The 17,713-nt window shown below is 43.5% G+C and overlaps 1 protein-coding gene across 1 annotated transcript in view; it reads right to left on the bottom strand.

The window, feature by feature from the left end:
* Nucleotides 1-400: 400 nt before the first annotated feature.
* NTSR1 (neurotensin receptor 1) overlaps nucleotides 401-17,713 on the bottom strand; it is a 65,689-nt gene continuing 48,376 nt past the window's right edge. Inside the window, exons 3-4 of the mRNA XM_026092926.2 lie at nucleotides 8,915-9,005; nucleotides 401-6,329 (exon numbers count right to left, since the gene is read on the bottom strand). Coding sequence (XP_025948711.1) covers nucleotides 6,080-6,329; nucleotides 8,915-9,005 — 341 coding nt within the window. The 3' untranslated portion in view covers nucleotides 401-6,079. The remainder of the gene's footprint in view (nucleotides 6,330-8,914; nucleotides 9,006-17,713) is intronic.

The following is a 17,713-nucleotide window of genomic DNA, read 5'->3' as shown; positions in this document are numbered from 1 at the left end:
CTGCCACCAACTCAAAGCCCTTGGGTGCAACCGAAAGGGGCTGGATGCTCCCCACTGCGGCGCCTGTCTGCTTTTACCAGCTCTTAGGATGGATTTCTCAGGGTGGAATTTGCTGATCTGAGACTCACTCAGATCTAGCCAGAGCTGTTCCCCAGTTTGTTTGCCTACTTGCAGATGCAAGCAGCAGCTGGCGTTCGGGTGCTGCATGGGTGCTGAATAGCCAGTGCTTGCAGGCTGTGGGAGCGGGGTGCTCAGAGGGCTCTTCTGCAGAGGAGATGCAACGTTCACTTCAAGGGCAATGAGATTTCACACATTTCGACCACAGTCAGATAGCCTGTTCTGGTAAGCAGGCTGTGTGATAAACACATGGCTGCCATTTCAAGCACAACAAGTCCAAGCCTTAAATATGGATATTTATTTCTTAGGATCAATAAATGACAAAATAAAATAAAATAAAATAAAGTAGAATAAAATACTGTACAGTACAAAGGCTAATACCAGGAAGTAACCGTTTCATTGCAATTTGTTCAGTAAATACAGTATCAATAACAGCATGTTACATTTAAAGAGTGTTTCCCATTGCTACACAAGAGGATTTCACAGCCCGCTTCCTTCCCTTTGTCAGAGTAACTATTACAAAAGCGACGCTGACACACTTTTAACATTCATTATTCCCAATGCGCAACAGGCCACAGAAAATAAAGCACATCAACTTTTTTTAGTTCAGAAAAAAAAGGTGCACTTTAAAAAATGTTCACCATAAGTACAACATGTGCAGGATTATCAGATTGCATGGCTGGGGAAGGGGCTCTCGATCACAAAGCTGGGGCACAGCATCATGAAATTTCGGATTAGCAATGTCTGTTTTCCTACTAAACCAGTTCAAACTGAAAACAGAAGTTGTTCAGCTGTAATTTTAAGAATCAGACAGAGTTCTTGTAGATACAGCTTTTTTTAAACAGTTACCAAACAACACAGTCAGAAAGATATCAGACTAACACTCAGCATATTGCACATGAACACTCCAGCTCTCCCGTGCTGTACGAGTATGTGTCCCCCTACGATGGGCACGTACAAACGGTAGCCGCACAGATGCTCAGTTCAAATCTGCAACACAAGTTGTCTGCAGCAGTAGCACTTTTTTATTTCACTAAACATTTGATGTTATAAATGGAAAGGTCCTGTTATTGTCATGTTTACAGCATGTGTCCTGCTACCTCTGACTTTTCCATTTAGTTTTCTTCTTTGCGGGCGCAGTCACTGAAGCGAGATCTCATGCACTTTACAAAAAAGACAAGCTCAGCAGAGCATTCAAACAGCGATGTGTACTGGGCCTTTGGTGAGAAAGTCCTGTCTGGGGGAAATTTCTGAATAGCATAATGACTGTGGAGATCTGATTTTGCACACTGCCAAATGGGTGGCCCTGACGCTGCAAAGATGAATGAAACCTCACAGTTATGTCTGAAGAGGTCACTTGGTGGAGTCTCTTCAGACGGGATTCTCTCTGAATCCATCTGGCAGCATTTCACATCTGTGGGCTCAATTTTTTTTTTTTTTTTAGTTGAAACGAACGGTTCAAAGCACGTATAGGAAATTTGCATAGATTAACGGCATGCTGCACAGACACTCCTCTCTGGCCCATAGAGAATTCAAACAAGACAGGAATAAAGGGATGTGATTATGTACTTTGTCTAATGGCAAAAGCCACTTATGCTTCATTAGGCTGAAAGCTAAACGTTGTTGGGTTAGTGGTTTAACTGTTGTTAAAAAGGCATGGAGAGAAAGAGAACCGTATTTCTTACTTACATCCCTGGAATACACTGGGCAGTTTGTACCTTTTGCTTTGCTAGAGTACCATGCCGTCTTTTAGAAAACTGTGGGGTTTTGTGGAGAGTTACTCTCACTTTTCTGAGCTCAGTGGAATGAAAACTAGGTTGTATATAGCAGAACTGGGTGTGGAGGTGGGAGGGGATGAACTTAGCTGTGACTTCCACTTCTCAACGCAGGTAGTCAGATTTGCCCAGTGGAAGAGGTAGCTTTGAGCTGCAATCTCAGATTAAGGCTGTGTTAAACTGCAAGAACAGAGCTTTAGAAGCCAGCACACTGCTTGGATAAATCCCCCCAGATCGTCAGCTCTTCAGGACTTGAGCCTGAAAAACATTGTGGAAAGAGTTTGTGATAAATTAATTTCCACTCCAGCTTGTTCCCATTTTCATGTCAAACCAAAACCAAATCTACCTCTTTCTCAGAGCTGTGGTCAAATATTCTGTAAGCTGCCAGTGTATATCAGTAATGAAAATCTAAGACAAGCATCTTATGTGAGATCACAATCTTTGTACAGTGTTTTCTAAGATAATTAAGCACATTTTAGCAGGTTGGTGTTTAACAAGCATATTAATAATGTTTAACATTTCAAAGGTGGATATTCAAAAGCAACTGAGACACATAGGATGTTAAATCCTGATGAAAGTCAAAGCAACACACAGTTACAGCTTCCTTGGGAGGTTTCAGAAACTACCTCCCAGCTGTTGACTCTGTTTAGAGGTGAAGTTAAAAAATTTGGGTCCTCTTCAGAACCATTTAAACAGTGTCTTGCCTGGAAGGCCAGTATTAAGGGTGTGACATTAAGACTCCTCTTCCTCTGCTCATAGTACCTGGACTTTGCCAGTGCAGGAGCTGTGAGAGCAGTGGAGATGATCTGTTATGGACAATGTCCACAATGAATTATTTATTCCATTTCCAGCTCACCTTTGTCAGCTTTATCACCTGGAAGCTGTCAAGGTACCCGGGAGTGCTCGGTGCTCCCTGTGCCCACGTAAATCTGCATCTTGCTGAGACTGCCTCTCTCAGCTACAGTCCTCCTACACGTTTATAAAAATCTGACTGAGCTTCAATGGACAAATGTTAGATTAAGATCTAAACAGTGAGTAAACTATGTATTGACAGGTCTGTTTGTGATTCTGCAATTCTTACTCATTTTACAGACAGCCCACAAGGCAGTATGGATAGGCTTCTGTAGCCTCTTCTTCCAACCTGCTCATGCCATTTCTAACACATGCTGATATTATTTACTGGTTCCTTGAAAGTTTTCTTCTAAAGAGATATCGCCTTCCTTTTTACTTTTTTTTTTTGTCCCATAACTTGTTTTTCTCACCAAAAAGGAGTCAACTGTGCATGAGCAACAAAAGTGCTTTGTCAAATGTAATCTCTGCCCCCTGTTTGGATACAACCAGGGCATGAAATTAAGAGAAGGCATGACAGGACAGAGCCTGTAGTTTGGCTGAATCAGAAGAAACTAAAGCCCCACTGATTTCTATTTTGAGCCCTTTCTTTTGGAGTGATTTTGTACTAGGCATTAAAATAATCTCCCATCCCTGGCAGGTGTGGTTGGAAGTCATGGTTGATGGTAGCCTGTTTTACTGTGGTAGCTAGGTCTGTACAATGGCCAGGTTATAAATGTCTGAGGAATAGATAGCTATCACTCAACTCCACAGGCATTTTCTCTATGTCCTGAGCCCAGTGGGGCCTGTCCCATGAGATACCATATCCGAACCGGAAAAATCACTGGTACTCAATGGATCAGGAACTGATCTCCACTGTTGCAAGACAGACTTCACTGCAAGGGGAGATCTGCCAGTCACATGTAGCAGGTGGTGGGACTAGATCCATGCATCTAACGTAGTGACTACCTAACACTGGGCACAATGTGGGTGCTTGTTAGATGAATAGAACCAGTGGAACGGGCAAAGCCTGGAAAGCTGAATTACCTGAAGCCCTGTGGCACTTCTGGTTTGTCATCCTAAAGAGGAAAGCCTTCCTATCCTAACGAAGCATCTGAGTGGAGGTATGTGCACAGAGCCTCCTCTCCCCAGGGCACAGCAATGAGTCCCACCTCCCATACTGCTCTCTTTACAGAGATTCTCGTTATTTCAGAGCAGAGAGCGCTGTGCTTTCAAACAAGAATGATCTACCTTCCCATTCACACAGCCACTTTGAACAGCAGAATGAATAGCAATGGCTGTTACCACCAGAGAATAACCATTCTCGCAGTTACTCTAGATGAGATTAAAACCTAGCCTCATTACGAATGCTCTCCCGTCTGTCCTTTGATCTAATGTGCAGCTCGCCTCTTTTCTAGAGTCTGTTTGAATTGCTAGCAATGGTTTGTGACAGCCTCACTTAGAAAAGCCCAGATCTTTAATAAAATGCATTGATTTTCCTGAACGGATGTTTTAGAGTCATCTTTGCTTGAGCATAATTGCTGGTTCGCTGGGTGGGTTTCTGACTTAGACTGCCCAAGGAGCAAGATATATTAGGAATACACCTAGCAGGGGAACATGGCAACAAGCTGGTGATTTTGGCAGGGACAGCACTGATCTCGTTTCTGCCCTGGTATAAAAGGGAACACAAGGTTGCTAACAACAATATCACAGCACAGGTTGCACAGGATGATGGATTGGCTCCTGGGTTCATGCAGATCTCCATCTCACTCTGTGACAGCAGGGAAAGCCCGTTAGCTTATCCCCAGAGATCCATGATTTCTGGTGCTGAAGGCTCTGGAGCAATTTGTTGCCTCTCATGGTTTGCTGTTAGAGAAAGAAGCATACAGCAGAAAACCTCAGGCTACCTCTCCTGGCCAGCTGAAAAATTTCAAATTCAAAGCTAGAATCAAGGGGATAAAGAAGGGGAAGAGAAATTATGTTTTGTGTTCTATATTTTGATCCTGTTTTTTGTTTAGAGCGTGCAGATAGCCAGGGTTCAGCACAACCTCTGACTGTCTATATCAAGCAGTCTGACTTACTATGGAGCTTTATGCCACAGGAGTCCTGTGCCACATCCTGTTTTTGAATCACTTATTCAGACCCAACAGTTCTTGCTCCCACTTCTCTGAATTGTTAAAAGAAAGCTGTTTCAGAGCTAAGACTCCCCAGCTTCAACCTTCTTCCGTTTTTCATTTGTACTATCTGTGGATTTGTGTTTACAAATCAGTATGCAAACAGGTTTGTTAGCAACAAGAAATAAAAAAAAAGGTAGAACAAGCGGTCTCTCTGCCTATAGCTGGCATCCTATGAGATGTCAGCCCTGTGAAAATAATGCGGAAAGAAGTAAAACTGGAATAAGAATGGGAAAAATCTGAAGGCCTTACATCCCACAGAATTCAGGCAGGTTGCTTTTATCTCAGCAGCCTGTAGCCCTCATAAGCCTGGAAATTTCTCACCCCTTAGCACAAACCAGCTAACTTTTTCCTCTGGTAAAAAATAGGATTTGGCTTGTGGCAAAAGTAAGATTGTCCTTCTTTGTTCATTTTCAGCACTCCAGCTGGGCACAGTTTCTACATTCTTGACTTTACCAGAGTTATTTATTGGTATTGCAATACCAATATCAGCAAGAGTGGGGGCTCACTGTGCCAGGCACACTAAAGGAGAAGATGATCCCTATTCCAAAACCAGCACTGATTTCTGTTCCTCCAGACCACACCCACCCCCATCTAGGTAAGGCATCATCTGTTCTTATTTAATTTCAAGGAGCTAAAGTGGCTCTCTTGAGCACCCAGGTAATATTAATCAGAATTTAGAAGTATTTTTAAAATAACCACCTGTCTCCCTGAGTGTTTCACTCCTCATTAATTGAACATCTCATAGACAAGTATGGCCATTCTCCAAAAATATCCCTTTCTGTTAAAAACTGCTTTCTCCTCATTAGACTCTCTGCTCAGAGCCACCAAGAGAAGTGTTCTCAAACCCTTGGATGTGAACATGGCATCTCTGCATTGAGAAAAGGATGAAATGCAGTATGAATTTGCCTACATTTAACATGTTTTGGCTTCCCAGTTAACACTGCATCTGGATTTACGCCAGACTGAAGTTACAAAACGTGTAGACATTACTCACAAGAGGCAAGGCCAATGCTTTAACATAACCTCAAAGTTATTGGCAGAACAAAGCCTATTTTTCCAACAAGAATGACTTTGCTAAACACATTTGTGTTACGTGAATTTGGAGACCATGCATGAAAGTCACAGAGGCCTCTCTCAAGTTTTGATTGCAGGTTGATATACATTTCCCTTCCTCCTTTGGCTTCAGTACGTAGTTTCCCTTGTGACCTGGCTGGAAAATGTGTGGTTGCTGGAGATGCTGTTGGATTTCCTGGTGAAGACGAGTCGTTTTTTCTTCTTCCTCCATGGCAGGCACAGGAGTGTTAGCGTAGAGATGAAGATCTGTCGGAAGTTTGCAGATACCAGGTTGTAGAGAATGGGGTTGATTGCCGAACTGACGTAGAAGAGGACATTTGTCAGCATGTAGAAGTAGTGGTAGAAGTTAAAAAGGAAACTGGAAGAACAGACAAAAGATAAAAATCTAAGTAGTCTGAGGAGAACGGAGATAGTTTAAAGCCAGAAGGGTGAGAAAAACACAAGCTAAACTTCAGCTAACCTTTCTTGCTTAGAGACATGGGCTTGCCATTCGGTGTCAATGCATGGTCCACCAGGGAAACATCCATGTTTCCACCTGGGGCTGGCCAAACATGGGTCAAATGCCTCTACAGAGGTCTTGTCCTAATCCCTAATAGTTAGAAACTTAATTGTGCCCTGGGGCCAGGTGTGATATTTACCTCATGCATCCATTTTGTCTTCAAAAATAGACATGCTTTAAACAGAAGAAAGCACATGGAAATTTGTTTCTGTGTCATGCATGTGTCACACTTTAGCTTGACTTTTCTGGCTGCAGCTATGTTCTACAAAGCCTGTGGAAGAGCCAAGGTCTCGTAATGGATGTACCTATCTCCTCCCTCCAGGCAGCGAGAACTGCATTGGCTCACTTGATGGGTTCCTGGATTGGGATGAGCTGGTATTCTGGGATGGCACTTTGATGACAGCATGCTTTTTCAACCTATGCTGACCATCAAAAGACAATATTTTCAACTAGAATTGGTGGAATTTTTTTTTTTCTTTTGGACATATATTTTCTTGGGAAATATACTCACATGTCTTTAAAAGATTTTCAGGTTTTGGGTGAAGTTTTGTCAGCCCTTCCAGTAAATTTGCCTGTTGTCTCTGACTGCTGATGGACCCTGTATATCCTCATACAGCTTTTAAAGCCAGAGTTATTATTTTTAGTGGAGAGGAGATTCTGTTTCAGTCCTGATCCGCACATCTAGTGACCTAAGGCTACCAAGGTCTAGTGAACAGTTCTGAGCTGGTAAAGGGTTTATAAACAACCTGGGTCTCATTTTCAGGAAGATGCTCCCCAGGATCATTTATCTCAGTGGAAACTGCAGACCTTTTGTTAGTCTGAGCATTGTATAACAAAGGAGAAATCAACTTGTGCTGGAGTACATCACCAGTGCCAGACAGCCCTCCCAGGCCTGGTAAGTACTGGATGGCCCATCCTAGCTCTTACAAGCAGAGTGTCTTTATGTAGTTGTGAAGAATTAATTTAGCAAAGATTACTCTTCTTCAGAGGCAGGCACATGCATTTATAAATGATTATGTCAAGCTGCTGCAAGCTCTTATTAGCCATCACACTGGTAGTTCACCATTCATAATATGCTTGCAAATTCACTGTTTTCCTAAGATCACTCTTGGCTTTTAAAAGAAGAAAAAAAAATCTGAATGCAATCACTATGAATAAATTCACACTAACTGCTGACGAAATTCTCTACCCCTCTTAGTCAAAGCAAATGAAGCCGTTACATAATTGATTACTGCTTTAAGTGCTTTTCATATAGGAAAGCAAACAAGAAACAACAGTTTGCCCCAGTGAGTGCCCAAAGCTCTGTTTTCATGCTTAAACATAGGGTTTGTTTTTTCCTATGGCTGGATGTACAATTCTATTCAGTAGACTGCTGTATTGTAAATTACTATTATTTGCACTTGGAGCTTATGAAATTTTAATGTCTCTCAGCTGATCTGCTTTTTGGTATTGTAGATAGTTTCTTGTTTTCTTTTTTCCTGTTCATTACAGGAAACAAACCCTGTCACAGAGAGCACAGGTGATGTAATGCTGTGGGAGGATGACCTTTATAGAAGGTCACATTTTTCACCAAACACCTCTAATGCCGTCTTCCCCTCGAGTTACCTGGGCGTATATTCCCAGACAGCATTAGTGCTTATCGCATATTCAGAATGAATGGGCAATTTTGCGACTGCTCTGCGTAGGAACCTGGCCTGATGCTGCAGAAAGGCTGCATATAGCTGAGATGACGTTTGTGGGCACTGTCACACCTCTGAGCAATGCCCATGCATTCGACACAGGTGTGCAATTGCGCATAGCCTGCTACCCCTAAGCTCTCCGAAAACCTGGACATTTTCTGCTCAGTGACAACTGCTAGTATTTAATTTTGATTCATTCCCTGTAAAACCAAGTAAATAATCTACCCTAGACTCAGTAAACAGTGCAGTTATTTTCCCTTCTGTGTAATCTCTCCCGTCACTTAGAAAATGTAGCGTTGTGGAACTGAATTGTGTGTTGACATGAGCTGTTCCATCCTAGGGCTGGTGATGGATGTTTCTGTAGCGGAGACAGCAATCCACTGTATAACCCCCCCAAGTCCAAATGTCATTTTACCAAGGACTGTCATGGGCAAATATTTGTCACTGTTGTTAAAAGGGGACAAATCTGTTGTCTCAATGAAAGCAGCAAGGGTTGCTGATGCACTGAAGTTCAAGCTAATGCTTCCTTGACCCACATCTGGGGTATTTAGATGTTAGAATGAAGACTGTAAATTTGGCTAGCAACCCCAGGAAGAAATCAAAGAGAAGAAACAAAACAGCAATTGGAGGGCTGAGGCTCAAACCCCTTGCATGGAGAGCATCTTTGCTCTCCCATCCCCAGGCTGTGAAGCAAGGCGCTAAGGGCCGGGCCCCCTCCCTGTCCCGGCGCAGTGGTGTGAGCGTGGGTTTCATGTCGTGACTCACTCTGTCCAGTGACTGGAGGGGACGTAGCAGAACATGAGCCTCCGTATGTGGTAAGGAAGCCAGCAGACCACAAAGGCAATCACCACAGCGCCTGCAAGGTACAAAAAGGGTCCATTACTTTCAGTGTGCAATTCTTTATCTGAGGTGAAAAAGGGACCTGTCTGTGAGCATGTTTATCACTGCAAACTGTATGTGGAAAGCCTCTGTTTGTTCTTACGCTGCTGCTATGCAAAGCATTAGTCAGCCTGAGGGGCAGCCAGCCTGTAAATGTCTGTAAAGACAAGTACAACAGAAATCAGAGAAAGCAGATATAAGCATAGAGGCAGTGACATTATGAACAGAAGATATGCTGCAGATAAAGGACTACTGATGCCTAGTTCAGATTCTGGCTAAAATAATATTGGAGTGTACCTGCATCTGCCCTTGTGTTTTATGCCCTTGTGGCACTGGTATTTTGTCTAAGGTGCCACAGAGGTGGTTAGTATATGTTTTTCATCCAGGTAGGCAGGGAATTGGGGACACTATAATCCCATTAGTTTGTTACATGAAGCTGCATCCACAGCACAGAGCCACTGACCGCAGTCCCCATGGTGCCTGGGATCCTTATTAGCTTCAGAGGCTGCTTTCTGGGGGCAGGATTGTCCTTGGGTTCTGCATTTGTGCAATACCTGAGCAAGGGAGTGTGAGACGTTTGGGTCCGGAGATCGCCATAATAAAAATGATTAGAAAATAATCAGAAAGGTAGGCAGAGAAAGACATTATGTTTTTCTTTCCAGGTTCTAGCTGAGCAGCATCAGACAGTGGAAAATAAAATGCAACATGAACTAATTCTGAAGGATAAAAGCCCAATTGGTAGAGAGATTTTGTCAATCTAGATTAAAAAGTAGATAAATCAGGCAATCAAGAGAAAGACATGTTTCCTTTTGTAATATGTATTTCAACCTCTGTATGAAATGACAGGACTCTGGCAGAATCCAAGCAGGAAATAAAGAAATCTCAGTTAAAACATAACACAATAAAAGCCATGAAGAAAATCAAGGCTAAATAAAATAATCATGTTAATTTTTTATCCCAAATTTGCTCTACAGAGAATAAGGGCCACATCACTCTTGTCCTTTATGTGACCTGTAAAGGGATAGGAAGCAGCAAAGCTCTCTTACAGGGCAAAATACCAACAGTGCAATGCAGATTTGGTACTTAGAAGCAAAGGCTGTTTTTCCTTCTGCCTTGGAATTGAAAAAAAAATTGCTGCTGTTCCAAACCCTGTCCCTCTCCTCCCCTGGGGACTATGCCATAACTCAGAGGGGAGCGGGGTAGTAGCCTTGCTTCCCTCGGAGAATGCAGCCCATGAGAAGAGCCTCTGGCTCTGGTTGTGTCTCCCCATTGCCATTATGGAGCCGAGAGGCACAAGGAGGGTTCAGTAACCGACCCTGACAGTGGCGTGCAGTGGTGAGAAGGGTCTGTGCCCTCTCCTTGTGAGTGTCATTGCTGGCGGAGTCACTGCCGGATTCGTGCAGACATTCAAGAATTCCTGGAGGCCTAACTTCAGCTCCGTGTGCTGTTTCTTTTATGAAACACATAACCGCAACAGATAACTGCAACACAATGCTGTATTCCTTTATTATGGGGCTGTATGAAGTACGAAAGCATCTTCCAGGAATGCTGAAAAAGCCATTTATTTGATAAAGTTTAAGGCAACTGAAGGGACGTGTTTTGGAAGGAAGGCTACAGGGTCTGTTTTCATTCTCTTGTCCAAGTAATTCATTATTTCGATCTGAATATTTTTGGCTGCTATGCGGTCATTGTGATCACAGCCGTAACTCATCACTTCAGGGCCAGCACCTCTTCAGCCAGTCCAAAAAGACACAATCAAGAAAATGAAATTGACCTGTGTCTGATCCTGCCCCAAGGAGCTTTGCTTTAGACTTCAGAGGGGAGAGCCCCTAAATGAAATATGGCATGGGAGAAGTGGGAAGTGTCGTGTCAGGGGTAAGAGAGCCACGATGTTCCTACGGGGACGCAGAGAGCCCTTCTGGGACAGAGAAGGTCAGAGCTGGTCCAGCTTGCCAGCGCCGTGGAAAAGGCAGCTGCACACACAAGGACGTTTGGATAATTTTTGCACCAACCTACATAGGTGCTTAGTACTGCATGTAGCTCTTTAGAAACAGCATGAGCTGGATTCTTTCTGGAATAAATTTTAGCAGTCCTACACATCTGGCTGCTAAATTTACTAACACGTTAATTGAAAGTGTTTTCCTCCTTGTAAAAGACCTATGTGTCTGTAGCTTGGAGAGTGCTGTGCCAAATAATATGGAGGCAGGGATATATACCAGCAAAAACACAGGTTGAGAAAAGTAACTGCTTAACCTCAGCAAACGAATAGTCAATTAAGTAATCTGTGGTAATTCTGTAATATTGCGTGCAATCACTCTGCAATTAAAATTCTATTAAACACATAGCTAAGTGCATTGGAGACAGTTATGGTCTGATTTTAAAATCCCAGATGGTAGCGTGCTGTGCTGTATATCAGGAAGGATTCTCTACCATGCGTTTTTGTACCACGAGCCTCTGTGCTGCTCAGATTAGGAGTCCCTGACCTGTGTTTGTCATCCTTAATCCTTATGTTTCAATTTTATCATACAAGGGATCGAGCAGATTTAAGGTGACAATGCTGCCCTACTGGGTGCCCTCCCCAGGGATGGATTTGAAATGCAGGAATGTGTTAACCTTCATCTAATGCTGAGTGAAAGTGTCCCTTTCGCAGCTGCCTGGTGCCCTGTGCTGCTGTCTTCCACCTCCCTGAGCACATGCTTATCATGGGAAAGAGGTAAGTTGTAAAACTAATGCTGGACGAAGTTGATGTCAAAATTTCTTATTACTGTTGCTGGCTCCTAGGACCTGTTCTCCATCATCTTGAGGCTTCACATAGGGGTTTCTTCAGGAGGTGGGGATGAGATGGGGCAAGCCAGCTTGGTGGAGTTGAGCACTGCCTGAGCAACCCCCGAGGAAGGGCTCAACCCATTCCCATGGAGGGGAGACTTTCCAGAACTGCGCTTGCAAGGTTGGAGAAGACTTTCTGCCTCTATTTTGGAATTAAAAGAAATAAAAGAATCGGTCACTTGTTTGTCTCTACCTGGTGGCATCAGTGCTGGAAGGAACATGGCTGCTTCCCACCCTCTGGTGACCTGGCCCTGTATCGGCTGCACCACACCAAAAGGGTACATATGCATCCACTGCCTCAAAACCAGGCCCTTCTGCCATCTCTCATTAATTAAATCATTGCTTGCAAATGTGGTCTTAATAGAAGCAGGGCTGGCTCTGTGAACTTCTGAAATTTCCCACATTTGAGCAAGTGAGGTGCCACATGGCGACACAAGGCCAGGGCCTGCGGGAGTGGAGAGGGAGGCAATGAAGCCCAGGAGCACAGCGGCCACCTGGGAACAGCTTTTCTACGCGGCTAGATTTTCATTTCCCTTCTAAATCAAACTTCCAATTCAAAAGTACATTAAAACCTGAATTATTACATCCTGTGGCTCTATATTTTGTTTTATAATGGCTCTATTTTCTGTCCATTGGAACCAAATCCCAAGTAAGAAGGGAGCAAGAGAGGAAGGAGGAGAGGAGGAGAGACGAGCTATTGTTTGTTTATCACACAGGAAGTTCTGCAGAGGGAAATATAAATTTTGAGTGACATCTTTTTCATTTTGCAAAAGATGATTTAAACTATGCCAGTCTTGATTTTCAGACTAAACTGGATGTGGAAGCAATCCTGGAAGTTAAATTATATTAGATTACACTGAGAATTTTATTTTACCTTGTGTTTATCCTGTGGTTATGTCTGGGAAACAGCCTAAATGACCTCACAGGCCTTTTCCATGTCTGAAAAACTCAGATTGTGTAAGCATGAACATGAAGAAATAAATCATGTGTAAAAAGGCCCTGACAGGTGTTTGGAGGCTGGCTCGGCTGAGCGCAGGAGCTACAGCAATAGGAGTGATTTTTGGCCCCTCTGTCCTTCTTCAGGGGCCATCTGAGGCCCAAAATGACTTGCAGCACTGGAACCACCCCAGGAGAGAAGGAGCTGCTGGAGCGAGATGTCTCGGGCTGGTGCTTTCCTCCCTGCCCTGCCTCCTTCTTCCCCCCCGGGTCACAGCAAATCACAGCTCTGGGGCCCTGGGGCAACCATCCTTGAGGGCTCTCCTTGGGCCCGTCCTTTCTTCTCATTCCTTCAGCCCAGTTTGACCAATCTACTTCTTTTTCTCTGTGTTGCAAGGGGAGCTGCGATGCATACAGCTGGAGAGCAGTGTGTCATAACTTTTGAGCAAAGGCAGAAGCTGTTTGGCTGTGTACACCCCATTTGAATGAAATCTCTCAGCCTTTTGACTTTCACCTCATCAGCAGCCATGCGTCTCCAGCATCGCTCAAGGAATGCATGCTTTTTCTGGTACTGAATAACACATAAGATTGTGTCACAGCACTCATATCTGGGCTTTGCATTAATACTGATTTCTGGAGAGAGTGTCTTTGTGTATTCAAAGCTTCTGGGTTTTATACGCTTATTTAGTTGACGCCATTACAAGAGAATCTATCACAAAGGGCAACAAATATCACTGTGCCATTTGATATGACAGATGGTAAAAGCTGGGCCAAGTGTAGACGTAGTTGGCACTGTCTAGTTAAACCTCAAGGCGCTGTTTATATTAACATGACGCAGTACCTGACAGGTCATAGGCAATATTTATACCAGCAGGCCCCGAACAAGGGATTATGGCAGTTACAAGGGTGGGTACGAGCCTAATAAAATTAAAACTGCGTATGTTGGTATTTGGGTCACGAGGCTGCAGAAGGATCTCCATAAAGGTGGGTAACAACCAGCAGGGATTGGGAACCACCGATACACACTGATAAAGTGTAGGGGAAAAAAACGCAAGGCAAAACTGGGAATAATGATAGGCCTGGGGTGCCAGCTCCCTTAGATTCTGCTGAAGGCACCCAGCATCTTGCTGGATGCAACCCCCGACGCTGTCATACTTGATACTCAGTGGTGTAAACATTACATTTGACTCCTCCATTTCCATTCCTAGTAGCAAGAGATCTGCTTTTTATCTTTCCATATTATTTTCCTTCCTTTTTTTCCTACTGTCAGACAATTTTCTTTTTTTGTCTCTTTTTTTGGATCAAGGTGTGGAAGATCCTAATTCTTTTGAAAAGAGCCCTATTCATCTAAATGCACCTTCTTTAACTACAGAGGGACAGCACAGTGAGCAGAAAAAACTTATATCATGAATAAAGCCATAGTATTTCACTTGGACTATATTCTCCTGTCCCGATTTTCAGTGGCTTCAGCTGACACAGGTTTGAAAAGGGGTGTGAATTCCTGCCCCCTCTGGCACCATTGAGGCCTGGCTTTTGTCCATGAGGAACAAGGAAGAAAATGAAGATTAAAAGAAATTTTCAGAATAGGCTCTAGCACAGCAGCACTTTCTCGCCAGCCCAGTACAAATGAGGGGGGATGTTTCTCATTTCCTTCAAAGATAATTAGTCTTTGTCTTTGGGAAAAGAAAGAAGTTGCCTGATTCAGTTTAAACTTCATTCGTGTCATTGTCCCCAGGGATGTCAGGATGTTCTGAGGGAAAGGAAGAAGAAGAAAGAAAGATTCCCCTTTGAAGGATAGAAAAGGCCTCCTGTCTTCTTCTCATGAACCAAAAGCCTCTCATCAGGTTCAAGCTTCTTTTTATTCAGTAAAATCAGATATAACCCAAACTGGAATCCTTTGCAGTTCCCTTCTTTCCTCTCCTGTGCTCAGTTTCACGTGTCCCCACTGTTTCTGCCTGCCAGCAGGGACCCTGTGCTTGTACTTGATGCATGCTTCTGAAGTGACTAAGGCCTAGTCAGATCCGATGTTTGAAAATGCATCAATTAGCTTTTTAAACACTCATATGGACAGGGTTTAATACCTGGAAAATCTGCTTGCTGGGCATGACCAGCTCTACGATTGTGTTGGAAGATGCAGCCACTAGAACCTAAATGCCCAGAGAAACACCTCCCCAGCCTGGCTTGCAGTGCAGCCAAAGCAACACTGGAGAAAAGCCTTTTGAGGGGTGAGGAAAAAGGGTCTCCCTGTCCAAAGAGGTAAAGCCATGCTGAATTTCTGCTCTACAGTGTGTGTTTACACAGTGCTCTGATACTGTTCTCTTCTGTCACTTGGCAGGCTGTAAAGTAAACCTACAAGTACAAACATCTCTGAGAAACATATACAACTGTTACAGAGCTAATTTCTCCTCTTGAATTTCAGTGTGACACTTCAACTATTAAAGTCAGTTTCTACTCATGCTTAATGTTGCAAAGGTTTTGCTGAACTCCACTTGGAGTTGTTCAAACTTTTCATTAGGGATACAAACTGTCATTATGAATTTAGTTCCTTTCTTGTGAAGGAAATGATTCATGGACAAATCTGATTTCCTTAGAATATATTAATTATGAAAGAGAACTGTTAACAGCAGATTTTCAGAGTGTAGGTCTTCTGTGAGTTGTGGCTGCAGAATATTTGCTATTCCTGTTTGCTGGATAGCTGCGCTAAATCTCATAGCAGTATCCTTCTCCTCAGATGGATAGCTTAAACTCAGGACATCAGTGAAGAGAAATGAAGGAACTCTTCAGAACATTTTTTCAGAAGGGAAATTCTTCATGCACAAGGTAACAAAACGTGTAGGATGCAAGGTTACCTCATTACTACCTGGCTTTTGACTAGTATTCCTTAATACTTTCAAACCCATACTTTCATTTTTAAAATTCTTAGAGGTTCAGTAAAAAAATAGGGTTTGGCTCCATCTTCTAAAAAGAATCTTACTGAGGCATCACCCAGACAGCTGTGGAAGACTGACAGATAGTCTCTTAATTAGCTAAACCTCTCTAAGTGCTCTACAATTACTTTCATTAAGCAGCTTTTGTAACAGAGTAAATGCTACCTGGAACTGATCACATTTTGATAAGCTTAACCAGTGTCCATCCAGGGACACACAAAACCTCCCCTCAACGCCCATATGTCATTCAATAATGCTTTCTTTCCATTCACTTAGTAACCAATCTGACAGGCAATCATGAAAGTGATGAAAGATGCTCAGAGGACAGTGATTTCTCTCTGCATTTGCTGAATGGGCTGCAGGCTTGTGTGTGGATTGCGGCAATTAGTCCATGTCGCAAAGCCATCTCTTGGAGAAGGCGTGACGACCAAACAGTGCTTTCAACCTGAGCCAAGCTCAAACATGTCCCAGTTTTTGAGCAGCTGCTTTGAAATGCAAAACTGACACCAGAAAAGATTTATATTGCCTCTATATGTCTGGATAGAGTATGCAATGATCTGGACTGTGCATGCGAGATTTTGTATGTTGAAGGCTTTTTGTGAGGGGTGTGTATGTGTGTGTCCATAAGACCTGGGATTTAGTGCTGTAGTCTGGATTTATTTAGGAAGTTTTCTACCTCATGAAATGACTGGTGTATGAGGATATGTAATCAGAGAAGATTCACCCTTCCAAGAAGCATCACATTGCCAAAGAAACTCAGCTTCTCAGCACTCCTGCAATATAACCAAGGAATAATAAAGATCGGTGGGAGCTTATAGTAGGAAAAATGGAAGGAATATTAGATGGTGAAGGAGGAATCTCTTGGTGGAAAAGATTTTCAGCAGCAGCACTGACAGAAGCTGCCCAGAGTTACCCTCACAAAAGAGCTGGAAAGCTGCCCATTGCTCGAGTTCTGAATTTGGAGCCTCGCACCTGGCGAACGCTGCAGCGGCAAGGGAATTGCAATCAGAAATCAGCATGCATAACGGATTAATGAGCTGGCTCGCAGGCAACAGGGCTGACACGTTCCTTGATCCCCATGTCTCTAATAATTTTGTGCACAATGGAAGTCAGACAGAGCCAAGAAAATATATAACCGCTAGCAAAGAGGAGGAAGATGGTGATGTGGAGGCTTTGAATGAAGCTGTTAGAATGACTGCTTTTAGCTCCTATTTTGGTGCAAATAAATACATTATCTCACTAGATCTGGACAAAGGAAGAAAGGTGTTTACTGCTCTGCTGTCAGTGAGCAACTCCGCACACTACAAACTGCAAAGTTTCTCATCTAAGCACTGGTCTTGTGTGCTCTGACACAAAAGAACCCTTGCTTTTCATCCTTAAAAAAAAAAAAACAAGGTTCCCCATGCCAAAATCCATCCCTGGAAATGGAAAATACTTTGCCCACCACGAAGCTCTGATTTTATGCCAACAGTTTTACTAGAGTGGTCACGTGTCATTTTCCCCTTCTCTCTCTCTTCCATAAACTCTCCTAGGCTGGGTACAGGTTTTTGGCTACATGGAGCTCAGGGTAAACCATGGATAAACCATGTTTATTTTTGCTACTTTCCAGACAGCTGAGAGGTCTGGTTTATTAAAAAAAAAAGTTACAAGGAACAGACAGAAGTAAATGCGAATCAAGCCCCTAGTAATTGAGCGCATCTGAAAAATGAAATGAAGCCAGGCTTCACTCACGCTTGCTAGCTAAGAAGAGCCTTTCTGCGTGATGTAAACACTAAACTGTGGCGGATTTTTTATTTGATGGCTTTTCCTCAGCACAGCCTGCAGGAAGGGAGCCGCAGCCCTCAGCTCTGCTCTCTGCTCAGGGACGGCAACGCACTCCTGCTGCCGGGGTGCCGCTGAGGCATGCGGGCGCCTGCACCTTGTGCCTGTCCTGCGCCTTACGGACGCGCCTCACGGATGTGCCTCGTGCCTGCGCCTCATGGACGCGCTTCAGGGA

This window comes from Dromaius novaehollandiae, chromosome 16 (assembly GCF_036370855.1).
Source record: "Dromaius novaehollandiae isolate bDroNov1 chromosome 16, bDroNov1.hap1, whole genome shotgun sequence".
In the NCBI taxonomy this organism is placed as follows: Eukaryota; Metazoa; Chordata; class Aves; order Casuariiformes; family Dromaiidae; genus Dromaius; species Dromaius novaehollandiae.
The sequence above is the reverse complement of the archived record's forward strand: the minus strand, read 5'-3'. Positions and strand labels throughout refer to the sequence as shown.